Source organism: Columba livia, chromosome 1 (assembly GCF_036013475.1).
Source record: "Columba livia isolate bColLiv1 breed racing homer chromosome 1, bColLiv1.pat.W.v2, whole genome shotgun sequence".
Classification (NCBI taxonomy): domain Eukaryota; kingdom Metazoa; phylum Chordata; class Aves; order Columbiformes; family Columbidae; genus Columba; species Columba livia.
The window spans coordinates 205,242,309-205,254,953 of record NC_088602.1 but is presented as its reverse complement, the minus strand read 5'-3'; the positions used below and the strand labels follow the sequence as shown (position 1 = coordinate 205,254,953).

General features: G+C 40.2%; 1 protein-coding gene across 7 annotated transcripts in view; it reads right to left on the bottom strand.

Annotated features, from left to right (window-relative positions):
* USP6NL (USP6 N-terminal like) overlaps positions 1-12,645 on the bottom strand; it is a 131,023-nt gene that overhangs the window by 26,667 nt on the left and 91,711 nt on the right. For all 7 annotated transcript variants that reach the window (XM_065050130.1, XM_065050131.1, XM_065050132.1 and 4 more), the window contains 3 exons: positions 5,725-5,832; positions 2,498-2,607; positions 305-353 (listed from right to left, as the gene is read on the bottom strand). In XM_065050130.1, coding sequence (XP_064906202.1) covers positions 305-353; positions 2,498-2,607; positions 5,725-5,832 — 267 coding nt within the window. The remainder of the gene's footprint in view (positions 1-304; positions 354-2,497; positions 2,608-5,724; positions 5,833-12,645) is intronic.

Here is a 12,645-nt window from a genome sequence, read left to right as displayed (position 1 = left end):
GTTCCAGCCCAACTGTATGCACAGTTCATTCTCTCCAATAAGACACTAATAACTGAGATGCTTTATTTTAACTCCAGCTCAAAACATGTCAGACAATTTATTTCTATGTACTTTCAAAGGTCTCTGAAATGTTTGATGGTTTTGTTTGTTTGGGGTTTTTTGTTTCTTTTGGTTTTGTTTTGCTTGTTTGTTTTGGGTTTTTTTAACCTGTTTTTTTAGGGAGAAAGAAGATACAGAATTGCAAGCTATTATCTTATGGGACATTCGGAGAAGCAATATTTAAGTGTGAAGGTACACAACTTACCGTATTATATATGGAATATGCAGCTAAAACGTGGAATAAAGACTGTTGCCTGGAGAAATAAGAGCAGAAAAGGAAAATACTGTAATATTGTCTTTTGTAAAACCAGAAGAATATAAAAGCAGTGAACCTGGAAACCTGTTTGCTCGGTTTAACTTGTCTAGCACCAAAAAGGACAAACCACACTTTACAATGATACACACTTTTGATTTCAAACCAACATTATATTTAGCGCTTCCCTGACGTTTCACGTGTTGAAAGGTTTCAAAAAATACCTCTAATACTTTGAGAAGGCAACAGTGTCAGATCATGATTTTTACAGATAAAGTGAAACACAGGATGGGCTACATTTCAAACACTGATTTATTCTGAATGCCAAATCTTAAACACCTCAGACCTGATTTCTCTGCTTGCAGAGCACTAACATCTGTTCCTAATTTCAGAGGTGTAGACGACTTGAAATACAAAAAGCAGCCACAAAAGCGTCTTAATCTCGGCACCCAAATTAAAGGCCCCTTTGGTGACTGCTACCGTCAAACTGAAGAGTTGTTATTGGGAAGAGGATGCATACTTGGGGAATTTTACCAAAACATCTAGATAATGGTAGTTCTTGCAGAACTGAAGCTTAGTCATTCTTCAGCATTCAAAGTGAAGTGTAAACTCAAGTACTAGATATTAAGCTGAAGTCTTATTTTACAAGGACAAACTAAAAGGTCCCAAATGTACACAGGAACCTTCTCTATCTTTCGTTGACCATATGAAACTGAACATAAGAGCTCAATCTCATTCACAGTAAGATACATAAAATAATGGTAATTTTAGCACTATTTACACTAGATGATACCACTACAGCCCTGTAAAAGAATGAACCTTCAAAGACACACAGTCTACTTAAAAGTCAAACAAGCTATTGATTTACCCAGGGGACTTTATTTCATTGCTATGTGAAATGATTTCTGAATTTTTCATCAAGGCATCACTGGCCATGCATAATACATGTCCGGTAATTCCAAGATCTGTTCCAAGTGTGAAATCGCTTTGTGCAGCCCAAGGCTTTGCTGCGGACTCTGAGGACGCGCTCACCACGCAGCTCCAGGGGTTGGAGCTGGTTCTGCTGCTGTTAACCCCAAAATGATGAGGTGTGAGATTCTAACACCCAAAACGTGTGCGGAAAAAATAACCGAGGCCCAGAAGCTACACGGTCATTTTAACATGGCACTGACACAGCTCAAGCACAGTTAGCACCGCACGGATATACCTGAACTGCAGCGGTTACGTGGAATAGTTCTCAGCTTGGGAATATCTACTTTGTCCTCCAATGCTGCAGCTGGAGAAATTCCCTACATTTAAAATTTCTCCACAATATACCTTGAAAGAATCTAAGAAAATGGGTTTTTATTATCACATTAAAGTCCACAGCTCTTTGAGTATTGCTTTTTGAAAATAGCAGATTACCATAGAATCTGCCTTGGAAAGAAAAAGGTTTTAAAACTGAACTAATACAGAAGGGAAAGAAATAGTCTCTTCATCTCAGCAGGGTGCTGGTGCTGCAAGCTGGCAACAACGCTGGTGTTTGTGTCGCCACTTATTTCACTATTGAGCATTTTTAAAGATGACAGCTGCCTAATATTCCTCATGCAAGGACAGCTACAAAAATAACATTTTGAAGAAACTGAAAAGCATTAAAGCCTGCATTTGTAAATAACTAAATGTTCACATCTCAAATACTGCTTTATTTGGTTCTGAATTAGATGCTAGGAGAAGAAGAATATAAGATCCAAAGGAAGACTAAAATCTCTGAGAAAAGTTACTAGAGATGCAAAAAGTTGTGGGTTTCTTTTTTAATACACAGTTATATAAAAGGATTGGGTAATAAAATCTTAATTTATTAGTTTGGAATTCCCACGCTTTTGTATTTCCAATATCTGAGACTGCTTTTATTAAATATGAAACAAGATGAAAACAGTTGAGAAATGGTTTTCTTTGGAATGCTGCTGACCATTTCATCATGAGGGAAAACTAGTTGGTTGGAATTGACCATCCGGATTTGCAGGAGTACCAGGAATTACACCATTGCACACAGACAATCCCACTTGGACGTTTGGAGCTTATATTCAATAGTCTTGTGCAGCTCAAAGAGGTTTGAGACAGATCAGGAGCCAGTTTGAAGAAAAACAAACCCAATCATTTACTTACTTAACACCATATCTGTCCCGAAACATGATATGATCTCTATATGTTCGATTTACATCCAGATCAATTTGCCTAATATCTGGTGAAGACCCTCGTGCTTGACACTTCAATTTCTAGGAAAACAGCAAAGAACAGGAATTAAGTTTAAAATTGTGAACTATAAAACATCCTGCAAGTACACCCATACTGAAGTATTTGCCATCTCATGATTTAAAACACTCAATACAGAATAGCAGCTCACAAGGTAACAATTGTAACTTCCAAAATCTCCATATATATATATATATATATATATATATATGAATGAATTCTATAGAGCCAGATACATTCACACAGGGTAGATGCAAAAAGACCAGTCCCATAATACACATTTTTGTGACACACCATTCACTGCCCATATTCAACACATTTCAAGTCTTCAACTGCTGTTTCTCAGGTGGGCACATCACTGGAGGAAGACAAAGTGAACTTCACTACTCAGGAGCAAGAAACTAAGATACAAGTGCTACAGACTGGACTTTTAGCACAAGATTTGGTGTGGTTTTCATACTTCTCCTGCCTTTTTCTCTAAACAGAAGTAATAGCTACATAGCTGCCAGTTATTATCTATATATAGATAATGGACATTTCTCTGGTCGTTTCCTCTTCTAATCTAATTTCATTGTAATGTTTTATAATTAAATCCAATTTTGCAATGGAATACTTAGGAAGCCTGCACAGGTCAGGTTGCCACCTTATTTTTCACAGTTACAATAATTTTCTCTTGACATTCACTCGTTCATTCTCATTTCTGTCCCTAAAAGTCGACTTTGCAAGACATTTCTAACTGGGTTTAACATGGTATTTTCAAAACATTACAGCTAAGTAGGTATTAGTATTAATACCACGGACAATCAAAGGGCAAAACCTCTAAAATTCTGTTTGCAAGAAAACAAAAAGATTTAACAGCAAAAATAAGAAAAACAAAGGGATCAATCAATAACATCCATTTGGTCTGTTGAATACAACCAGAAGCTTCAGGCACACTGGGAATCACAGAATCGACTGGGTTGGAAGAGACCTCAGAGATCAAGTCCAACCCTTGGTCCAACTCCAGTCCATTGACTAGATCATGGCACTAAGTGCCATGTCCAATCTCAGTTTAAAAACCTCCAGGGACGGTGAGTCCAGCACCTCCCTGGGCAGCCATTCCAATGCCTGACCACTCTCTCTGCAAATAATTGCTTTCTAAACTCCAGCCTAAATTTCCCCTGGCAGAGTTGAAGCCCATGCCCCCTTGTCCTATTGCTGACTGCCTGGGAGAAGAGACCAATCCCCACCTGGCTATAACTTCCCTTCAGGTAGTTCTAGAGAGTGCTGAGCTCACCTCTAAGCCTCCTCTTCTCCAGACTAAACAAGCCCAGCTCCCTCAGCCTCTCCCCATAGGGCTTGTGTTCAAGTCCCTTCACCAGTCTTGTTGTTCTTCTCTGGACCCACTCCAGCACGTACAGGAATTCCCTGTACATCATTAAACCAACTGATAGCAGCCAATAACCAGCGCAACAGTAACCACAACTGCAGCTTTGTGCACCTCGCGGTACAATTTGAAGTACTAAGATCCAGAATTATTTGTCCCCAAGACAGAAAGAAGGAGAAAATTTACATTTTTCAGGTAGCATAAAGAGCCAGAGGTCAGGAAAGGGCAGGAGATTAAGAACTGGTAATTGCCCTGTATGGAAAACTCGGAGAAGCTGTTTGACCTACAGCAAAAGTGCATCTTTAACACTTGTAACGTGGAGTGTTCATGTCACATCAGGGAATGAGATAAATGAAGAGCGGTAAAATGAACTTACCACAAATAAACAAGCAAGGATAATGACGGAAGGAACTTTACTACTTCTAGATCTGAACCACAAACACTTTTTTTTGGCATTAGGTGGCATTAACCATCTCTGAAAATGAATTCACCTCTTTTTAGATGCTTGTAGTTCTACTCAGTATTCTTCCCCGCAACATTATTCATCATGAACTCTGTTTTATCCCTCTGGATCTGCCACTAGTCTTGCTTAAAAAGTTAAGCAAAATATAAGTCAGAAAGAGCAGCCTGACAGACTAAAGAGCGCTAAATAATTTAACGGGAAGATCACAGAGCCCATAATTCAGATAACATCAATGCCAGTATTGATCTTCTCTCATGATCTTACAAGATTCCTTGTCTACTCAGACCCAAAATCTCAGCTCTGAAAAAGCGCTATTAGCAAACACCAAAAATCAAACCAGGAATTCATCTCCTTGAAACTCTGGATGTTACTTCTTTAAAAGGCAGCGAACATTAAATTCCTGTAGGGGAAAATTCAGACACTAAAATACTGAATTGCCTGTTAGCTGAACTTTCGCTATAATCCTTTAGCAGAGAGAGAAACGAAGCAGGAAAGAGAGAATTTTAAAAGATTCAATTGCCATTGAACCTTACTCTCCAACATCTGAAGTCGAGCTCCAATGGCCGCCAGCTGTATTCACACCCACAGATAAAGTAGAGTTAGTAGGGAAAAATTTAGAGGAACATAACCACAATAACTCAGAGGTTTCTTTAGCTGCTGCTCAGGGTGAGGACACGGGGTTGGGGGGCATCAGATGCAGGTAATTTCTTTATATTTTAAGTAAGAGATATGCTGAAGTGGTCAATTTATGGCTGTAGAGTTTCGTGGGGTTAATGTCATCATGTGCACCTCTAAGAATATAATTGACCAGAGAGTATGTTGTAAGGGATGTCTAAGCTTTGCTTGGAGGTGATACGACAGAAAGAGAGGAGCTTGTCCTGGCTTTTAGAAGATCAAGGCACCAACCTCCATCCCCTCCAAAATATTAGGACTAATATTCAGCTAATGAAGTGCTCCCTAATAGACATTTCCCATAAAGCTGTAGTTTCAGAGGTTTCCGTCTTCTTACTGGAACAGGGCGGGTTGTTTTATTGTGTTTTGCTTTGCTTTTAGAAAGGTTTTTGCAAGGATTTGAGGATGGGAAACTAAATGGAAAGAAGATCAAATTAATTACATGAATCACAAAAAAATAAGCTGGAAAAGTGCTTTTCAATACGTAGTCTTTTACCCGGCTAAAACAAGCAGCAGAGTTTGATGCAATTTCTAATTCTTGCTTTTAAACATGGCATAACAACAAAAGCTTAATAAAGCCTGTAATCTTAGTATCTAAATTTTTAAAATTATTATTAAGTGGAAATTCTACAAACTCACATTATAAAAGTCTTTCATTTCTTCTTTCATTTTCGGGACATCAAGCAGTAAAGACCAAACTTGCCCTCTGAACTGCAGTGGGATTCCTTTATAAATTCTCCTATGAAACTGTAAAAGAAAAGGAAATAAAACATAAATGTGATGCAATCTACAACGTTCTGAACAAAAGGAACGACATACAACTTGTTACGGAAAAAAAAATACAATTATCTTAATTATCCTACCAAAGGGACAAAGTGTCTTCTGAGGGACTGGAAGTATACAGTGATGCCACCTGGGGCCTCTGTTGAGGGAACCAGCAGAGGCACAGGGAACAAAATGGACATACAGGCCAAGACTTCAGTTACTAGGAAGGCCTATCAAAATTCTATCACCTCTGCTGAGCAGCGGTTATTTTACAAATATTGGAAAGACTAGTCCAAATTTGGTTATTTAGACCAAAAAAAAAATGAAATTCTTAGTAATATTATTTCAGGACACGCCACAAGTAACTCGCTGGATTTACAAACTATAAATGGGAATGGTGAAAGGCAATCAGCAATATCACAGGGGTTTAAAGATTAGCAGTAAAAAAAAATTACAGAATCACAGAATGTCAGGGATTGGAAGGGACCTCGAAAGCTCATCCAGTCCAATCCCCCCATGGAGCAGGAACACCCAGATGAGGTTACACAGGAAGGTGTCCAGGTGGGTTTGAATGTCTCCAGAGCAGGAGACTCTACAACCTCCCTGGGCAGCCTGTTCCAGGTTCTGTCACCCTCACTGAGAAGAAGTTTCTTCTCAAATTTAAGTGGAACTTCCAGTGTTCCAGTTTGTACCCATTGCCCCTTGTCCTACCATTGGTTGTCACCAAGAAGAGCCTGGCTCCATCCTCATGACACTCACCCTTTATATATCTGTAAACATTAATGAGGTCACCCCTCAGTCTCCGCTTCTCCAAACTAAAGAGCCCCAGCTCCCTCAGCCTTTCCTCACACGGGAGATGCTCCACTCCCTCCATCATCTTTGTTGCCCTGCGCTGGACTCTCTCCAGCAGTTCCCTGTCCTTCTGGAACTGAGGGGCCCAGAACTAGACACAATATTCCAGGTGCGGTCTCACCAGGGCAGAGTAGAGGGGCAGGAGAACCTCTCTTGACCTATTAACCACCCCCCCTTCTAATCCACCCCAGGTACCATTGGCCTTCCTGGCCACAAGGGCCCAGTGCTGGCTCATGGTCATCCTGCTGTCCACCAGGACCCCCAGGTCACTTTGCCTGCGCTGCTCTCTAAAAAAGCATAACTGATTTTTGAACTCTCGTAAAACTGCACTGGTGTGTTGAAATGTATCCACACCAAACAAACATGGGAGATCATAAAAAAACCCCACCAGACACGCCACTTCTAATGCTAACAGATTTCATATCATATTCCTAAACTAATAATCAGTTTGCTAAATGTATATTAAAAAATTTGCATGAAAACAACATATTTTAGTCATGGTTTCTAAGAATACAGACCAACTTACCAACACTGCATACAATTCTTAGCTGTGAAGTAGAAAATTAAATTTCCCATTCCTGACACACAAGGTTTATATTAGAAATGGGTCAGAAGGAGATAACTCAATACCTGAAGTAACTACCGTAGTTATATAAACTACCAGTCTCGCCTCTGACATGTCACTGCTCTTGCACTCTCAGTGGTTTGGGTTCTTATCTGGCTTATTTGAAAACAACTCAGGAGCACTGACAATTTTCCCCGGTTCTCTTCTGATCTGCATCTCCTGGTGCTGCAGCATTTAGGAGCACAAAGAACCTCTAAATAGGCGAGATGAACCAGTCATCCAAAGTCTTGGCTTTATGCAGTCAGGAGAGACTCAACGTAAGCAAAACTCAGAGTAATTGAATCCAAATAATTCTACGACACACGCAAAAAGGTATCAATCTTCTGGAGATGTGTCTGAGAAAAGGAAAACCAGAGAACTCTAACAAGGAAAATGAACCTTTCTGAAGTTCTGGTTTTACCATTATTTTAATGATGGCACAGAACGACAATTGGATTTAGAAGAGAACAAAACACAGACAACCCCTAAGTATTCTTTGCATTAACCTACAATGAAAGAATTTCAACTGACAAAGCTAAACCTTCCTTAAAACAGTTACAGAAGTTATGTTTGCAACTTAAGAAATATTTTCCAAGAAATGTCCTCCTCAAAGATAGGATCTTTTCTTCTTTCTCACATGTTTCATGTCTCCAGTTTTGGAAGCTTAACGAACCCCTCATTGCAGTAGATTTGGATACCTCCTGGTGCTTGGGAACCTTTGAAGGTTTCTTTAACACCAGCAAGATATGTGTCTGGATTTTAGGATGTGTGACTCTTACACAAGTACTTTGATGCTTTTCTGATGGAAACAAAACTTGGAAGGGTTATGACTTTCCTTTTCTTGCCCCCTTTTCCAATGAAAAATTTAAACTCGTACAAGATGCAATAGAAATCCTGGGGGTTGCCCACAAAGAAAAAGCTTTTTAAAGAAAACTTGGCTGCTTTAATATTATTAAGATCACTTGAGTTGCAAAACCTTTAGTGTAAGCACAGCTATGTCAGTACAGTTTATTCCGTAAGGATAAAGAAGGCGGCACAGCACTACAAACCATCCTTCTATGATGTACTTCCATACTTCCATGTACTTCCATACTCGGACCCACAGTACAGTGATTTGTACCTTGGTAACAAACATTTTTGCCAGTTCATTATCATTTTCTAACTCATTTTCAAATGTGTCCAACAACCGTAAGGTTATTAATGAAGAGAACTGGTCGCAGAAGTAATTCTGAGAACGATTTTTGTTCTAAACGAGTATTTTGGGAGAAGGTCCAGTGGGCAAAGGCCAGAAATAAGTTTTCATAATAATAGTTTATAGAAACAGAATTAAAATGAAATCAAACCATACAAAGTGAGGGGTTGTTTGGGGTTTTTCTGGGGTGGGAGATACAGCTGAAGAAGAAGAACAACCACTTTCAGACGACTTGCTCGCATTTACAGTTTTCCCCATCTTCTGAACTTCACAGACTAAACCAGCCAAACACTATGAAAAGCACTTTAAGTAGTAAATAAAGACTGATTTAGAGAATTGTGGAAGTGCCTTTAAAAGAAAAGTTTGAAAAATGAGTTGGCAAAAATAACCAGATACGACAGAGAGACCAGCAGTTTCATCGGCCTACCGCACTTATGCCAAGAAAACACACACTGTAGAAGGAAAGCAAACATTTTCAGTAGCTAAGATCAAAATTACTGCAGAATAAACCTCAATAACATTTGGAGCTTCTCGCAAACCATATTAAATCTGTATCCAGGTGACTCTGTTTCGAGTATTCTTCTATTTAGGCAGAGAAAGAAGCTCTCAGCCATTCCAAGTTGTTACCAGACCTTGCATACAGACTCAACAGAACAGGGGACTAAGGACTTTATCTGCCCAGCATATGAGGGAGAAATGAAACTCAAGAACAGAACCTTTCAAAGCACAGGCTCCATTACAGAAGTGATATCATGGTAACGAGTGTGTGTGATTTGATGTACAATGGAAAATGGGGAGGAGTGGCTGATACATCAGAGGGTTGTGCTGTCACACAGAGGGACCTCCACAGGCTGGAGAAATGGGGTGATGGGAACCTCATGGAGTTCAACGAGGAGAATAGCCAAGCCCTGCAGCTGGGGGGGAACAATCCCGTGCAGCTTGGCAGAAAAGGACCCAGGGGTCCTGGCAGACACCAAGTTGAACATGAGGCAGAAAAGATGACGGATGGGATCCTGGGCTGCGTTACACTCAAGTATTGCCAGGAGATTGAGGGAGATGATCTTTCCCCTCTACTCATTAGTGGTGAGGCCACACCTGGAGTGCTGTGGCCAGATCTTGGCTTCTCAGTACAAGACAGACATGGATATACTGGAGACACTCCAGTGAAGGCAAAGAAGATGAAGGGACCTGAGCGTTTCAGCTGTGAGGAAAGGTTGAGAGAGCTGGGATTGTTCAGCCTGGAGAAGAGAAGACGTAGGGGGAGTATTATAAATGGCCATGAGTGCCTGAAGGGAAGGTACAAGACCTTTTGAGTGGTGCCCAGCAACAGGACCAGAGGCCATGGGCACTAACTGACACACTGGAGGTGCCACCTGAACTTCAGGAGACACTTGTTCACTGTGAGGGTGACTGAGCACTGGCACAGGTTGCCCAGGGAGGTTGTGGAGTCTCCATCCTTGGAGATATTCAAAAGCCACCTGGACATGATCCTGGGCAGCTGGCTGCAGGTGGCCCAGCCTGAGCAGGTTTGGCCCAGACAACCTCCAGAGGTCCCTTCCAACCTCAACCAGGCTGTGATTCTGTGATTTTGTGAAAATTACACGACTGCACTGCATCATGGGAAGTGTGGGGCCACGGGGAACCCACAGATGCTTCAAAGCAAAGCTTATTTCTGATAATCATTCAGTCACCGAACAGTTAAAGAACACAGAAAAGAGCAATAAATTAACTAATCGAACATCTTTACCATAAGTACCATACTACTGCCCTCTGCTGTCTTTTATTTCCATATGTAATATAAGGTTGAGAAATGCTGGGTTGGGTCTATATACCTGTAGAACCTTAATCTACTTGTCTGTTCTCTCTGAATTAATAATGAAAATCAAAAGCAGAAAATTCAGCAAGTTGCTTTACTTTTTATCCTACTACTAGGGTGAGTCCATCTTTGACAAATTCTTTAAAATTAAGGCTTTCTTAAGATAGGAGCTCAAAACAAAATACAAGGATATAAACTCAGAGCTCAGATAATTGTTGTATGAAAACATGCATCATTAATAGAATGGTCTTATGGAATCTGGGCTTTTTCCACTTGCATAGTACATAGAAAAAAGAAAGTCATCCTTGGTAAGATATAGTTATATAAATGCAACTTAAATAAAATACAGGTTCAAATTTTGTACCACATCTAAGGTAATATTCAGCCACGGATAGTTGCTCTGAGGTCTTAAAATTATTATTAAAACTGTTGATTTTGAAGCAGATAGAACAAGTGCACACTAGATGAGGCCCTACCACCTGGGAATTCAAAAGGAGCTTCTCATCCAAAAAGAGATCGGACCTGTGAACTGGACATTCCCATTGTGAAACAAGAGAATATACAGAATTAATTAGAAGGTTTACAAAGGAAGAAGTAAAAGTCTCAAATTTGGAATATTCAAAATTAGACATCATCTCAAATAATGCAGTCCATAACATCTAATTTTCAATGGGGTCTCCATTAAAAAAAAAAAATAAAAGAAAAAGGGGAAAAGATACAACCTCTCCTTCCTTCCTCTGCCATAATCCCTCAAACTCATAAACCCAACTAGTTCCAGGACAAGAAACAAGGCCACTGTCACACAGCACTAACCTGAAGAGTGGGAACTGGCATTGTTGCTGCTATAAGGTACAAAACTGGTTTTCCTGAAAATAAAACTTTCTCAGCGTCCTGGTTTTGTTAAAAAACAAGTTTCTCTTTTAGTGAATTTGCCTGTCAGCTAAAGCTTCATATTAGCTGCATTTTCCTGGAAAATCAGATACATGTTTTGGTAAACATAGCAATGGAATGCGAAGTTATTGCTAAGCATGGATGGACATCTCGCTAGAGGGGCAAGGAGAAACAAGTGACCAAGAAGCTGACCGACTGTGTATAACATTCCATTCACGTGAATACTTCATATAAAAGTGGGAGATAGGAGGATCTCGTCCCTTTTTCCTTATGGCCGACATTAGGAGAGGACCTTGCTAGTCATCCCTGCGAACCGAGGCCTAGAGACTGAATCCAGCTCCGGTTGGCTTCAGAGTCCAATCCAGGACTTTGGGTGCCGGCTCTGCAGTTGCTGGGATTTTTAAGATCAGTTTTGTATATTTTGTATTATTTTCTCTATTCTTATCAGTAGCATTAGTAAAACATTTTTAATTTTTCCAACTCTCTTCTCTCTGTCCTTCTTTCCCTCCCGATCGCCTGTCCTGAGTGGGAAGGGGGGAGAGGGAGGGGCAAGAGGGGGAAGTGGGGGGGAGAGGAGGTTAACAATACATCTGCCAGGGTTTTATTGTTACCCTGCAATCAAACCCTCGACACTCAGTTACATCAGCACAAGCTGCCCAAGCAGCAGAGGGACTCTGCCACCTCAAAAAGAATCAGTGATGAGAAGCATAAGAATTAAAATCTGAAGTCTCACAAGAAAGTATATTTATAAAGAAAATAAAGTATATTTATAAAGGCTGCTGCCTTTAGAGGGTCTTCAACTTCTGTGGGTTGCATCAAAAGAAGAAAAAGTGCAAATACAAGAGTTGCTCAATCTCATTCAAAAAAATCTCAGGAATGCAAAGAGGGCTCTTCATTACGGCTCTGTGTGCAGACTCCAAACTAAGTGGAGACTTGATTATATTCCGTGTGAATGCCAGAACAGCTGGAAATTGCCAGCTGCCCTGATCGTTTCTCTTCTTCCTTTCTCTCTCAATTTAGGCAACTTCAATCACAGACAGATGAAGGTTGACAGTGAAAGACAGAAATACTTTGGTGGAAATACTCAGATGGGATATAACATATAACAGTTTTATTTAATCTTTCAGGAAATTTATGATCATACTAAGTCAGGAAGGATTTACTATCTGCGGTGGTTGATTGTACTTGGGATTATGAAGTAGAATACAAATAGGTAATAAAAGCATAAGCTAGAGAAAGACCACACTGAAACGCAAGCTTTGCTATCCTACAAAATTTCCTGTATAAGAAATGACTGAGGAGGAGATGAAAGCTTTGTTTTGACAAATATCAGTCACACAGAGACACAAGGGCAGTCACACACTTCACACACCGGTGTCTGTAAGAATCACGATGACTCCACCGAGAAGACGCCGAAATCCTCATATAGGAATCAAGGAG